The sequence below is a fragment of the Marmota flaviventris genome, chromosome 8 (assembly GCF_047511675.1).
Source record: "Marmota flaviventris isolate mMarFla1 chromosome 8, mMarFla1.hap1, whole genome shotgun sequence".
In the NCBI taxonomy this organism is placed as follows: domain Eukaryota; kingdom Metazoa; phylum Chordata; class Mammalia; order Rodentia; family Sciuridae; genus Marmota; species Marmota flaviventris.
The window spans coordinates 80,166,015-80,181,878 of record NC_092505.1 but is presented as its reverse complement, the minus strand read 5'-3'; the positions used below and the strand labels follow the sequence as shown (position 1 = coordinate 80,181,878).

The following is a 15,864-nucleotide window of genomic DNA, read 5'->3' as shown; positions in this document are numbered from 1 at the left end:
AATTTCAGAAGACAAGTACTACAATCCTGTATTCTCTTTCTTAATCTTCTGGTGAATATTTTTATAAATATTCAAGGTGTGAGGGCAATCTGACTGAAACCTTTGTCACTTCATTGACTGCCAGAATTGACTGGAGGATATTACTCCTCTTCTTCCCTCACTTTCTCCTTGTGGGTCTTTTTTTTTTTTTTTTCAAAATTTTGTATAAAGACCTTTTCAAAGACATTCCTTGGTTTTAAAGCATGTATGGGTAATAGAGTGACTGATATTTTCAGGTGCCAGTCTGAAGGGATTCTTGGAACTGTAGTGCTAAAATCTGCAAAGTCCCAGCAAGTAGTGAGTGATGGGTTGGTCACCGGAACAGATAAGTACCTTCCTCACCACATATCTAGAAAACTCTTGGTTATTTATGGCAAAATAACAATGGTGATGTGTTGATATTTTGGAGGGTATTTTAAATGTGTGGAAACTATTCTCCAAAGACAACACATGGCCTTAATGCCTTTTGATACTATCTCAATATATGATTCTATATGATAGTACTTGACATTAAAAGAAGTTGCCACTTAGACTATTTTCTACTAAAAAAAAATCTGAAGAAACATTAAATGTCATTATTAATAATAAATGTATTACTCATGGAAGAAATACGGTTTCTGAAAGAGGATCCCTACATGAACCATTTAATGATATTCTCCAAAAATTGGTTATAAATAAGCATACAAACTCCAGCAGAGATGCAGGATTTTTCTCTTTCTGATGTCCACCAGGGGGGGATTTATTTTGATGAGTGAATGCTATTTCAGAGATAGACACTGCCACAAAGATGTATTTCCATTAAAGATATGTTTCTGGATTTCCAATAGGTCTGAAGCAGCTGATAAGAAAAACCAGAAAATATTTGCATGGACTAAACTATGGAGTCTTACCGGGTGTGTTTCACTGAAGTGGAGCACCGGTGGGAGGTCTTCTTGGTGTGAGAAGCAGCAAAAGCATTTGATATCAATGTGATCCAGGCGTAGGTGAAGAAGACCAACTGGGAAGCGAGGACCATCTCTTCCAGAAGAAAGGAATGCAGGTGGATGCAGCTAGTATTGTTATTGAGATTTCTTCTTCATGTGTCTTTAAAAAAAATAAATAGCATGCCAAGTTAAAAAAAAAAAAAAGAGAGACACTGCCTTCAATACTGTCCTAGTTTCAGTAGATTAGGTAGAGTCACATCATTTACAGGCTCATGTCTGTCTAGATCATCTGAAATTTAAAGAAAACAAGGCAGAGTTTTCATTTTCGGTTTACAACCTTTAGTCCCTCTTTGCAGTGAGGGTTCTTAGTGAGATGCTTTATCCCTTCCCTATTCAATAAACTCTGGGCTGCAGTCCTGGGCAGACAAAGAAGTGAGGTTAGGCATTAATCCTCTTAATCCAAAGCAATATCATTTGAATATATTTAATGACTCTGTAAAGTAATATGCTTAATATGAGAAAAATATGATCATTAATCTTAATTACACATTTCAAGACTGTTTTTTTTAACCCTATGACTCATTTTAATCCAGAAAGGAATCCTTTTCTCCCCCAAAGCACAAACTGCTGTAGCACAAACAAAATATTAAATTATTACTTTTGTCAGGTAAACAATCATATTTTAAGATGATGGCCTATTCAATAGTTGAGAACAAAAGTGGTTCAATTTAGCCAGGCATGGAGGGGAACATCTGTAATCCCAGTGGCTCAGAAGGCTGAGGCAGGAAGATCGGGAGTTCAAAGCCAGCCTCAGCAAAAGCTAGGGGCTAAGCAACTCAGTGAGACCCTGTCTCTAAATAAAATATAAAATGGGACTGGGGATGTGGCTCAGTGGTTGAGTAAGTACCCCTGAGTTAATCCCCAGCACCCTACCCCCAAAAAAGTGGTTCAATTTAAGGTTCAGCATAGTAAGCAACCTAATAAATAAGAAATGACTTAGTCCTGAGCAGTGTGCAAAGCACATACTATTACTATTAATTTATGTACATATGCATTCCTAAAGATACTTGCCCACATCAAGCAGAAATATTCTCTGGAAATATTCCCTGCATGTAATGCAAAGTACCAGTGAAAGCCTATGTCAGTAAAATTAAATTTCTCCAACTGGAATACCAAAAGGTGAGCAGTGTAAGTAATAAGTGACCTGTTCACTAGGATTTAGGAAGAATGTCATTTTCTTCCCAGAATACAGTGTTGTGAAGGAATTTCTCAAATTTTTAAAAAATATTTGTTTTTTTTAGTTGTAGTTGGACACAATACCTTTATTTCACTTATTTATTTTTATGTGGTGCTGAGGATCAAACCCAGGGTCTCGAACGTGCAAGGCGAGCACTCTACCGCTGAGCCACAACCCCAGCCTAAATGAAATTTCTTAAAACCCTTTTTTTCCACATTGGCATTATCAGGTTTTTAAATGTTAACCAACCCAATGGTTGTTGTAGTTTTAATTTTAATTTCCTCAATAGCTAGAGAGTTTTGGACAATTTTTCATGTGTTTCTCTGTCAGTAAGCGTTCTTCTTTGTTGGGTCAATAGAAGGACAATAAGAACAGTTGCTGGTCTTAGCTACTATCATTTTGGAGGATAGAGAATTACACTGTGGTAACATCTCATTCAGAGTTTGTTTTCAATATCTTCCACTTCAGTACTCTGATGGGATCTGGGGCTCTGGCTCCTTGGCCCCAGTGCTGTTACTTAGGTCTTCTGTCTGCCCTGAGTACCCACGATCTGTACCAGCACTTCCCAGAGAAGTTCTTGGCTATCCTGGAGATGTTGTGTGGAAAATGTTCTGCGCTAAATGAATTAGTGGAGTGCTGTACATTTTATTTCCCTATCAGGGAGGCACAGTTCTCATTATGTGGTACAGTGAAAATGCTCTTGTTTTTTTAGTAACAAGGAGGATGTAAGTTCACAAACCTATTCTCCATCCCTATCTTGTTCCATCTTTTGGGGCCAATGACACACCTAGTCTCTCCCCACATCTTGAAATGCTTTCTTCATCTGACTTCTGGGATGCTCTACTCTTGTTTTCCTCCCTCTCTGATCATTTTCGCTCAGTCTTATTATCAAATTCTCCCTTTTATGTCAGACCTTATAACACTGGAGTGGCCGTAAGCTCTTGGGTACTTGTCTTGTCTAGCAACTCAATCCCTTAGTGATCACCAAGTCTCCAGACTTAAAAGTTTCAGTTAGGAACATTAAGCTTACAAAGTATATTGCACATCACAGTGACCATAGTTAATTATAGTGTATTGCATATTTCAAAATTGCTAAAAGAGCAGATTTTAAATATTTTCACTACAAAAATGGTTAAGAACATGAGGTGATATATATATTAGCTTCCTGTAATCATTCTGCAATAGATGCAATTATCAAAACATCACTTTGCAGGCCACACATACAATTCTTGGCCAATTAAATATAAAATCCAAATGAAAAAGAACTGTAAAGAAATCACATCTTAGAAAACCCAAACTAAAATCGAAACCCAAATCATCTAAATACCAAATGTTCCCAAATTTATATCATTAGTCTTGGCTTTTCTCTCAAAATTCCAACTCTTATCATCCAGATTATCTGTATTATAAATTCCCCTAACAAATTTGAAGCTTTGCTCAAATGCCATTTATTTATTTGAAACATATCCTGGTCACGCTTTGAAAAAATCAATATACTCCTTTTCCTTCTCAAACATGTGTTACCACTCTCTTAGACCTCACTTAGCATGATTTATATAATACATATATATAATATATGCATTTATATTATATTACTATATAACATATATAATAAAATATATGTATACATATACAGTAAAATATATGTATACATATACAGTAAAATATATGTATACATATACAATTAAATATATGTATATGTATACAATAAAATATAGGGTTTATTGTTCAGTCTGTCTCATCTTGCTAGAATGTGAGTTCTGTAAGGAAATGATATTTATCTGTTTTATTCTCTGGGGTATCCCAAGAACTTATAACCATCTTTGGCATAAAGTCAGTGTTTAATAAATATGTTTAATAATGAATTAATGTTAATATAGTAAAGACTATAGGAAAAACCCTGTCTAATTCTGTTTCTCTAACTTAATTACCTCAAATCCCCCTTGAAAAAAATTCACAATAGTTACTAATATTTTTACAGAAGTGCTCCTTCAGAATACCCAGTTGGGGAAATTCTGACTGACAGGTCAATCCATGCTTAACATATCTTTCTCATCAAAATTCTACAACCTACCATCTTAAAACTATCTTTGACGAAACGTTAGTAGTTGATAAAGAATAAGCAAGACATTAAGAAGGAACTCCTTGAAGCAACAGCTTCACCATAAGAACGAACCTCTAAAGTAGTAGCTGTCTGCATTACAGAACTCAGTGGAGCTTTGAGGGCAATTGTTTTCAGAAATATCCAACAGATCATATGCCTCTTCACTTCAATCTTGTTAGGATGTCCTGGATGTCTCCTTATGCATAGTAGAGACAAATCAGCAATGAGGATTTGTCTGACCTCTTTATTGAATAATATTTTCTGTGCCAACTACTTATATGAATATTAGCATTAAGGAAGAAACAAAAGCAGTTTAAGTTTTTAGTGATTAATTTTATGTGGAAAATGATTTGTGTAACAATAAAATAAGGCAATGTCTTAAATTAGACAGAGTTGGCTCATGGATGGTCTTAGGGTTTCAGTTCAATTATAATAAAGCATCTGTCTCTGTTGCTGCTGAGTTGGCTCCTTAACCTTATCCCGTTAGTACTCTCCTTTGCAAGCCCAGTAAGCTTCTTAAGGAAAAAAGCAGAAAACCACATCTGTCAAAATTAGAAAGTGGTAACTACCAGGAAACAAAATGAATCATAGGATCCCTGGAGGATTTTGTAATAGCTTACACTCTCCCTTGCATAAATTGCCTCCTGTTCACTCTTCTTCCACTCTGGTGATGTCAGGCAGTTTGAATTTTTTTTGGCAAGGAGCCGAAGAGAAAACTCGGAGTAGCATGGCTTTATTCCTGATATTCATCTCAGAATATGTAGTTATTATTCTCCCTAAAAAGGGGAAGTGAAAGAAACAAAACAACTGAAGTTTTATTTAACCTTTCTTAAATATGTCTAATCTAAACAAATCCCAAGCTCCCAGAAGTTTCCCAATGTGGCTTCAGGATGTCACGTAGGCAAAATATATTGAGCTGAAATTGTAGTCATAAAATATTGAAATAGAAGGGACTTTGGAAATCATTTAGACTAACCCTTCCCCCATCCTTCTACCTTTTATCTACTATCCGTGGTATTAGTGGAGGATAGTTTCTAGGACAACTGAGGATGCTAAAATCCAAGGATGCCTACACAACACACATTATAGGCTGTGTGCCACCATGTCTGGGTGCTTTTGTGTTTTTTTTTTTTTTTTGCTTCAAAACTACTACTACTACTTCTCCTCCTCATAGCAATTGCATATAATCTGCACCCATAGCCTAACAACATACTTTAAATCATTCCTAGATTACTTATAAGGCCCAGTACAATGTACATACACTGTAAAGTATACATGTAAATAGTTGTTATACTGTAATGTTTAGGAAATAATGATGAAAAAAATGTCTGTACATGTTCAGTACAGATGCAATTGTTTTCTGAAAATTTTGGATCTAGGGTTGGTTGAATCCATAGAAAGGAAGCTATGGATACGAAGGGCCAACTGTGTGAATGAACTAAGACTTTAGAGACATTAAGTGATCAGTCAATTTGCTTTGATTTTTTTAAAAAAAATTTACTTGCTTTGCTATGTTGGAAATATAATCGAATGTGACAAGTACATACAGTAGGGGTCATTCTCTATTCACCCAAAAGACTGCCTTACACAGTAATCCTGTTTTCTCTTCTGGTTCCTAGCATTCCTGGAACTCCAGTAGAGCAGCACTCCTTTCCATCATTCTATTTTCATTCCCTTCACACAATTCCTGAGATAGAGAATCTGCTGTGATAGGCATGGGTACATGGAAGAATCTTGCTCCCTTTTAGAGGAAACTGAGTGCATGGCACTGAAGCCCAGCAATTTCATGGTGTAATAGTGCAGTATGACCACTAGATGGAAGCAGAGGCCACTTAAAGTGTAATAGTACACTATCACCACTAGATGGAAGAAGAGGCTACATAGTTCCATACAGATCTCAGTGTTGTCAAAGTACTGTCTTCCTTATGAAAGGAAAAAATTGAATGATGAATTGTTTGTAATTAACAACACAAGCAACATGAAATGAAAAAATTAGTGATGTAATTCCAAAGGACCCAGGAAAGAAATAAAAATTATGGTATATAAAAGAGAGAAGGATGGGAGTGGGTTTAGTCTAAATGATACCCAAAGCTCCTTCCATATTGATAATCTATGACTCTACAATTTCAGCTGTTATGAGGAAAATGCAACTTTATCTTGACTGACTAATGATGTTTATCGGTTTCTCTGAACATTAAGTATATATTTAATTTTCGTTTCTTACTTAGACCTAAGAGATGTCCTTTATTTCTTGGAATACTAAGAGATAGAGATGAAAACATAGGAAAAATAAGCTTTCTATCCAAATAAAGTACCTGTATAAGTAATATTTTAATGGCATTAGGTAAGGCTCTAGGAAACTTGGCTCTGAGAGAGGATGTGTCACTTTCTGTAGGATTTTTAGAAAGCTTTTTAAACTTGCTTTTCTGATTAATTAAGCAGGTAGACTTAGGTCATTTTTGAGAACTTTGAGGAGGCAGTAAAACATACTAGTCAAGAATCTGATCTTTGATATTAAATATCCTGGGAAAAATTCTTATTCTTACATTTATCAGTTGTGTGAATATTGATGATGACCTAATATTTTTCTGTGAGTCTGTTACTTAATACATCAATCAGATTGATAATATGAGGATTTACCTCACAATTATTGTCAGAATTAATGTGACTATAAGTCTGGTACATTGAAAATACAATAATTATGATCAATTTTACCTACCAATGTCATTCATCTTTAAAATTTAAAGTCATCTTTAATCCCTTGCTTTTCAAGTCTTGCTTGTGTGTGTGTGTGTGTGTTATACTGCCGATTAAATTCCCTAGCTGTTTTATTTTGAGACAGGGTCTCAGTAAGTTATTCAGGGCCTTGCTAAGTTGCTAAGGCTGGCCTTGAATTTGAGACCCTCCTGCCTCAGCCTCCCAAGTCTGAGATTATAGTCTGTGTGCCACCATGTCTGGTTGCTTTTGTGTTTTTCTGTTTCAAAACGACGACGACGACGACTACTACTACTACTACTACTACTACTACTACTTCTCCTCCTCCTCCTCCTTTCCTCCTTCTCCTTTCCTCCTCCTCCTCCCCCTTCTTTGAAATATAGAACACCATGAAAAAATATACTTATTATGGATTTTAAGGAGAACATACAAATAAAGGGGCAGAAAGCTTATTTGAAGAAATAATGGCTGAAACTTCTCAAATATTTTGGTATTGTGAAAATAAATCCAGATTCATGGTCAAAAAAAAAAAAAGATCAACTTAAAGGAAATTATAGTCAAAGTGTCAAAGTTTAAGGACAAAAATACTTAAAGCATCAGTAGAAAAACAACTTACTCCATATAAGGAAAACTGTAATATTATCAGTGGATTTCTCAGCAGAAAATTTGCGGGCCAGGACAGTGAAATGACATAATGAAAGGACTGAAATAAGCAAACTACCAAGAAATGATACTATAACCAGAAAAAATTATCCTTTAAAAGTGAATGGAAGACAAAAACTTTCCCCAACAAAACCTAAAGGAATTTATCATGTGTAGACCTGCACTTAAGATCAAATTGAAATGAAAGCACATACACTCAACTGACCAAGACTAAGTCGGGAGAAATAGAAAGCCTGAACAAGCTTTGGCTTCATCTTCATGATTCCATACATTGTCCTCTTAGGCAGCCTCCAGGAACCCCAGCATTGCTACACTTTGACTTCCTTTAAAAGGCCTTCCTTTAAATCTTGGTGAACGCCTCCAAGACCCCTTCATCCAAGCATCCTGCATTCTTGCAGAATAAGCACCATATGATTGTCACCAATTCTCCTTTCAGCTTGCACAATACTTGTCCCTCTGAAATCATGGCTACAGCAGCCTGAGGTCCTGCACAGTTCAGCATGGTGAAACAACTTCCTAATCCCCAACCCCATACAAGAAGAGCACCCCTATGATCTTGTCTCAAAAGAGCTTTCATTCTGCACTTTTGATCCTGTGGTGGATGTGGTCTGGCAAATTCCTGAGATGCCCTCAAGCCATCTTTCCTGTTGTCTCTGTGAAAAGTACAGAGTATCTCTTTTGGGGCTGTAATCTTTTCAACAAGCTTTGGCTTGGCTCCACCTTTACATGGACTTTCTCAGCCAAACTGAAGGTTTTTAAAATCCTTTAGTTCATTCTGTTTTCTGCTCCCATTTCCTATAACAAATTTGTTTAGAACCTGCCAGCAATATTCATTTCACGGTCTGAGTGCTGCCTTGAAATTTTCTCTGCCAGCTTAATTAGTCCATTACTTTTAAATTCAGCTTTACATAAAATCTCAAGACCTGGGCAAAATGTAGCCAAGTTCTTTGCCAGAATATAACACAAGTGGTCTACAGTCTGGTTCCAAATAGAGTGCTCATTTCCTTCTGAAAACCTCATGAACACAGTCGATGTAACTACAGCATCTGGTCTCTTGAGCTCCCATAAGAATCACCCATTAAGTTCTGCTTACAACATTCTAAAACTTTTCCAACTTGCCAAAAATTCCAAAGGCTTCTGAACCACATGGTCATGTTACTCACAGGAATGACCTTGCTCTGGGTACCAATTTCTGTTTCAATTAACTTTTGCATCACTGTGACCAAAACACCTGATAGGAACAACTTACAGGAGGAAGAATTCATTTGGGGCTCATGGTATCAGAGGTTTCAGTCCATAGATGAACAACTCCATTGCTCTGGGCCCAAGATGAGGCAGCACATCATGAGGGAAGAACCCAGCAGAAGAAAGATGCTTAGCTCATGGTGTAACCAGGAAGGAGAAAGAAAGGGGGGCAGGGGTGGAGGAGATATTCCATAGGAAGAACAACCCTCTCAGGGCATGCCTACAGTGACCCACCTCTTCCAGCTACAAGTACCTGTCTAGAGTTACCACCCTGTCAGTCCATTCTAACTAGGATGGACTGATTTGATTAGAGCTCTTGTAATCCGAGAATTTCATCTCTGACTATTCCTGCATTAACAGGAGGTTTTGGGGTCACCTCATATCCAAACCATATTACCCTCCATACTGTGCTCCATAATGACACAACTAATTTACATATTAACTAACAGTGCATATGTTTTCCCCTTTATCTACATTCTCATCAGAATTTGTATTTTGGGGGAGCCTTTTTTGATCATAGCCATCCTAATTAGAGTGAGGTTAAATTGCAGTTTTGATTTCTATTTAGACAATGATTCGTGATGTTGACAGCTTTTTTCATGTAACTGTTCTTTTGAGAAATGTCTAATTAGATTTATTGCCCATTTAAAAAATCAGATTTTTTAAAATATTGATTGTGTTTCTTATATATTCTGGTTATTGACCCCTAGTCAAATCTATAGTTTGCAAAAGTCTTTTCACATTCTATAGGCTTTCTCTTTGCTCTGGGCAAAATATAGCCAAGTTCTTTGCCAGAATATAACTTTTTTAGTTTTATGTTATTCCATTTGCTAATTTTTGCTTTTGTTTTCTGTGCTTTCAGGGTCCTATTTAAATAATAATAAAAAAGTCTTTGCCTTTTCAAAGTCTTAAAGTATTTCCCTTTCATTTTCTTCTGGTACTTTCATAGATTCAGGTCTTAATTTAAAAGCTTAAATCATTTTTGTTGACTTTGCTTATGGTGAGAGACAATGGTTTAGTTTTATTCTACTGCATGTGGATGTCTAATTTTCCCAGAAGCATCTGTTGAAGATACTCTCCTTTCCCCAGCACATGTTCTTAGCTTGCTTGACTGCAGACGAGTGAGTTCACTTATAGGGCTATCTTTTTTGTTCCACCGCTCTTATGTGTCTGATTTTATGCCAATACCACATTGTTTTGATCACTATAGCTTTTTAGTATACTTTGAAGTAAAGTAGAGCAATTTCACTTGCTTTGTTCTTTTTACCAAGATGGCATTGACTATATTTCACAAAATATAAATTTCAGAATTGCTTTTCTGGTTTATGATCAATGTCATTGTTATTTTGATAGTTATTGCACTGAGTCTGTAGATCATTTAGGGTAGTATGGACATTTAATAATGTTGATTCTTCCAATTCATGAAGATGGGATATCTTATATGTGTGTGTGTGTGTGTGTGTTCTCTTCAACATGTTTAATCAATACTTTATAGTTTTATTGTAGAAAATTTTTACCTCTTTTAGTAAATATATTCCTAGGTATTTTATTTTCTTGGTAGTTATTATAAATGTGCTTGCTTTCTTGATTTGTTTTTCAGAAAATTCACTACAAAGAAAGACAAATTTAATTTATACTTTAATTCTTTGACAAATTATTAGTTCTTATTAGATCTTGATGGACTTTTTGATGTTTTCTCTGTTTAAGATCATGCTTATGAAAACTTTCACAATGTAAGATTTGCCTTTTCAATTTGGATACCTGTATTTCTTTCTCTCACCTGACTGCTCTGGTTCAAGCTTCTAGTAGTATGTTAAATAAAAGTGGTGGAAGTGAACATCATTTTATTCCAAATTTTATAGAGAAAACTTTCAGCTTTTCCCAGTTCAGTAAGATGGATTTTTTTATATTTAGTTTTTATTGTGTTGAGTAACATTTCTTCCACACTTAATTTATTAAGAGCTTTTATCCTAAAGAAATATTGAATTTTGTCAAATTCTTTTCTTGTGTATTGAGAAGACATAGTTTTTATCCTTCAATCTGTTGATATGATGTCTCATATTTATTGATTTATGTATATTGTGCCAACTTGAATCCCTGGGATGATTCCCACTTGAACATGGTGAATAATCTTTTTGATGTGTTCTTGGATTCAGTTTGCTTGTATTTTCTTGAAGATTTCAGCGTTTATGCTTATGAGGATATTGACCTATAGTTTTCTTCCTTCCTTCCTGTCTTAAAAATACTGGTTGAAAAGGAAAGTAGAAGTTTTAGATGATTCTTGATTATTTATTGTTTTTGGAGGTTAAAAACAACTGTCTAGGAGCTGGGGTAAAGGCTCAGCGGTAGAGCGCTCACCTAGCATATTTGAGATGCTGGGTTCAATCCTCAGCACCACATAAAAATAAACAAATAAAATAAAGGTATTAAAAAATGTCTAAAGTGGTACTACAAAAAAATCCTAGAGTTTGAGGTCTGAAAACAAATATATTCATGAAAAAATTGGAAGTATATCAAATTCTTCCAATTCATCACCAGATGCAAGTCTAGGGAAATTGGCTAAGAATATTCAAATAATTAACAAAACTATATCAAATTCTTTTCTAAAAAATATTTCTCTTCCCTTCTTGGGGTTCAAGACTGTGGCAGGTATTTTATTTATGTTGAACAGTTCTGCATTTTATCTCTACTACAGTCTTGTAAAAGCAATCCATTGAATACATCTTGAGTTCTTACAAGTGTCTGTTATGTTAACTCACATACTTTGAGTAAATTGTCTAGGCAAAATTTACAACTAGTATGTTAAGTAGGAGAGAAGTCAGTGATATGGAGTTGGTTTCATATGACTCTGTCATTCTCAAGCTTCTTTAAATATGAGCCTATGTGCATTGAATATAGCAGATTATGGATGGGACAGAGATTCTGCATTTTTCAAAAAGCATCCTAAGTGATTCTGAGGCAAGAAGTCCTGGCCCTCATTTTGAAAGCTAAACTACTGAAATTATTCATGCATTCATCACTATTTCTTTAGATTTTGAATTAAAATAAGAAAGATTGCTCATATTTAGTGTTATTTCAAAGATTTTAGAGTTTGTTCATCTGAATTATCTCATTTATTCATATTAGCAGGTTTGGAAGAATGAAAGGAAGGATATATATATGTATATATAAATGTATATAAAACTTTTATTCATATATTATAAATGTATATAAAACTTACATTCATATAATATAAATTATATATCCTTATATAATATAAAGTATATTATATGTATAATATAAATTATGTTATATTAAAATATGAAATATAAAATTATATTAACTATATATAATTATATAATTATATATATAATTTTTATATATAATTTACATATATGATTTTATACATAATTTATATATATATTATTTCTAAGGGAGGCAGCCTGATAAAGAGCACAGGACATCAGATTCATTTACATTATTCTTTTGAAAGAACTGTTATTTTCTAAAATTTCATTTGCAGTTGAAAGATACCACAGTATCTTTCAGTAAATCTTCTAGTACAATAATAAGAAAAAAAATGAATGTTTTATGCTAATTTAAAAGGACAGTATCTTAATTTCTTTCATGTAAATTGAGGATGATAATATACATTTGTCCTTATGTTCAGTTGATCAGGGGGCTCAATACATGTGGAAGTATATTTCAGAATATAAATTACTATACAAATATAAGTTTTTATTTTTAAGACACTAAGATATGATTTTCCTAATGTTAAATAACCTATGAAGGGACAAACCAATGAGCCAATCTAAAACTACATTGTCACAGATTGTCAATATGAACACACTAGAATTATTCTCATTGTATCATTGTATATGAGTAAGGTTAGATCCTCTATTGAAAAATTATTTTATATGAATAAATTTTGCTTCAAGTTAAGTGCAAAAACAAAATAAAATATATTTTTAATAACTATTATTTTTTATAAATATATGTTTTTTAAAACTAGGCTATGTAGAATGCATATGATCTCTAAAACCCCTCATTGGCAGAAACTATTCAAAATAGTTTGGATCAAATTAAATAGTTTTGATGAACTTGGTTTAAATGGAATTTTTCTGGAAAGAAATAATTCTATCTATCAGATAGAAAAATCCATTTCTTCCAAAGTGTGAGAAACAGGAATTATAAGCCAGATAGAACACTTTTCTTTCCTTAAAAGGAGTTTCCAGACTGGATTATACTATAGAACAGACACTCAAAAATACTTGTTACTGAATGACTAAGCTTTTCTGAAAAAGCCTTTCCTTAATCATTTACATTCCGACTGCATATTAAAAGGGAGTTGAGCTTCCAGTCATTTGGGGAAGCAACTGGGAACTTCTAGCAAGATCAAAGAAGGAAAAAATGTGTAAAGCTTCAAGATTTTGTCATTTTTAAAAACATTTTTTTCTGTGTAGAAGTACCGCAGCTAACACAAATAGAATAAATGGTAGAATTTAAAAAGTTACAATTGTTAAATATCTAACGACATAATTCAGAAAAGGACACTAAAAAGTTTAGCTAAAAGTTTGATAGACTTCTGGATACTCACAAGATGTCTAAGCATCATGTAGGAAAAAAAGAATTAAAGAGATTACTATTTTAAAATCCTTAATGCTGTATTTGATTCTGGCAAGGATGATCTGAGGTTCCTAACTCAATTAAAAAGTTGATGGCATCCTGAATATTCACAAGGTACTCAAGCATCACATCATTTACTATTTTCTAAATGTAAGGGAAAAAAGTGCAACTTTAGAGTTGTGAGATCTGATTCCACTTTAACCCAGAGATCGTATTGAGCTTCACTGACCCTAGGACTAGCAGGCTGTATGTGCTTCCAGATGTGATGAATATATGAAGAAATGCGTCATCTCTGGAGTGTTATTGCCAAAAATGTTTAATCAAGGGTTTGGGTGTAATTTCCACTGGGAACACAAAGTTCAGAAAATAGCAAAACAAGCTAAATAATGCCAATTAGGTGAATTCAGAATATATGGAACATTCCACAAGACAATTAATTGGACAATTGACCCAGTCTCCAAAAAGTCATTGCCATAAAAAAGAAAAAAAGAAAAGAAAAAAAGAAGAAAAGGAAAGAAGGGTAAATAGATAAAACTATTCTGGAATGAAAATCATCTTGACAGAAAATGCAAACAGATGCAATGCTCTAAAAGATAGTTTGGCAGAAAGAAACAGGAATATAGAGTACTTTAAAGATGGTATTTAGAGATTACAGTTAATTTGGTCAGGTGTCAAAATGATATTTGGTTAGGAAGAAAAATGTCCCGAGTTTTAAAAATGCACCTTAAGTGTTTAGTTATGAAATGTACAATGTAATTTTTATTAAAATATAAAAATACTTATTTTTAAAACATACTGTATATGTACTTTTTTTTCCTTCTGGAAGGTGGGACAATGTGATACACCTAAGTCACTATCAGCTGGACGTAAGTCATTTATGATAGGGTTAAATCACTATTGTCATGAATTGGCAGCAGAACTGCACTTTTGTCAATTTTCCTCACTCAATACTCTATTTTCTTACAAAGGAGCTTAACAGATTTCCTTATGAATATCTAAAACAACTAAAAGAGTAATTAAATTCACCCCTTTTATGACCCTTGTCATCTGTCAAATAAGTGATAAGGGCTGGACATTCATCTTTTCATGTGACTCTTGCAACAACCTTGAAAGTGTACACTATTAACTTATTATTATTTATTCCACAAATCAGAAAAGCAAGTTTTAGAGAATTAAAGTTATTTCCTAATTTTTAAAGCAAAGCCTTCAAGCCTGTCCATTCCAAAGTCTATACTTTTACTCAACTTTGCAATGTCTAGAAACAGACAATCAAATATTAATGAATTTATAGCTGTAGTGTTCTTTGAGACATAAAGCACAGTTGTAATCATTAAAGCTGGCTTTATGATATAGCGCACTGTCTTGCATGGAACAAATGCTCCTTTTATTTCTAAGAAATCATTTGGCTGCTTTTGAATCCATCTGCTCTTTCAGATAAATTTATATATATTTTTGGTGAATTATCACTTTATCATTTTGTTTGAAATTGCATCAAATTTATATAGTAAGTTGTGAAAACTAATACTTGAGCAAGCCTTCCCCAATGGTAAAATTATGGATTTTCATATATTATGCCATTTTTTATACCACTAAGTAAAAGTTAGCTGCTTTGAAAAAGAAGTGGTATTTCTTACCAAGTTGAATTGTATACACAGATATAGAGATATCTGTATATGTGTAGATATATAGATTTTTCTCTCCATGCCCCCATGCACAAGTGTGTACATATGCATTATTTTTGCTAGTGTAAATTTTGAGAAATATGCTATGCAAATTGGTACCATTTTCCAAGAGGGAATATTGCAGAACAAAATATTCTTTAATTGTGTACCTACCTGGACATTTTAGTTTCAATATTCGCACTTTAGAATTACAGATTTTTTTTAAAAAAAATTATAAGATGAAAAAACACGTTTTAAAAACTAATGACATAAATATATAAATTCTATATTAGTAACTTGAAATAGTTACGAAAAATTATCTACAGAAGTGTCATTGTTTTGAAAAGTATATGTAAATGTACATCAATACAAATACATACATGGGTAAAATATATATATATATACCCCAAAATTAGCTGTATTTATTGGTGATTAGTGAGATTATAGCATTTTGCTTTCTTTTTGCTTTTCTAATTTTCGATTTTATCTACAATTAATCTGTAATGCCTTTGTTTTCAGAAGAGAGAAATACAGCTGTAAAAGTTATATTTGGAAATGGGTAATGTGTATCTCAGAAGTCGTTTGTTGATTAGTCTACAATGCCAGATAGATTGACCTTATCCTACAGGGAATCTTTTGGTGGCATTGAGGGATTTCTGCATTAAAATCACA

General features: G+C 33.7%; 1 protein-coding gene across 1 annotated transcript in view; it reads right to left on the bottom strand.

Annotated features, from left to right (window-relative positions):
• Gabrr3 (gamma-aminobutyric acid type A receptor subunit rho3) overlaps nt 1–1,054 on the bottom strand; it is a 44,083-nt gene extending 43,029 nt beyond the window's left edge. The window contains exon 1 of the mRNA XM_027943274.2: nt 930–1,054. Coding sequence (XP_027799075.2) covers nt 930–1,054 — 125 coding nt within the window. The remainder of the gene's footprint in view (nt 1–929) is intronic.
• Between the last annotated feature and the right edge of the window lie 14,810 nt (nt 1,055–15,864).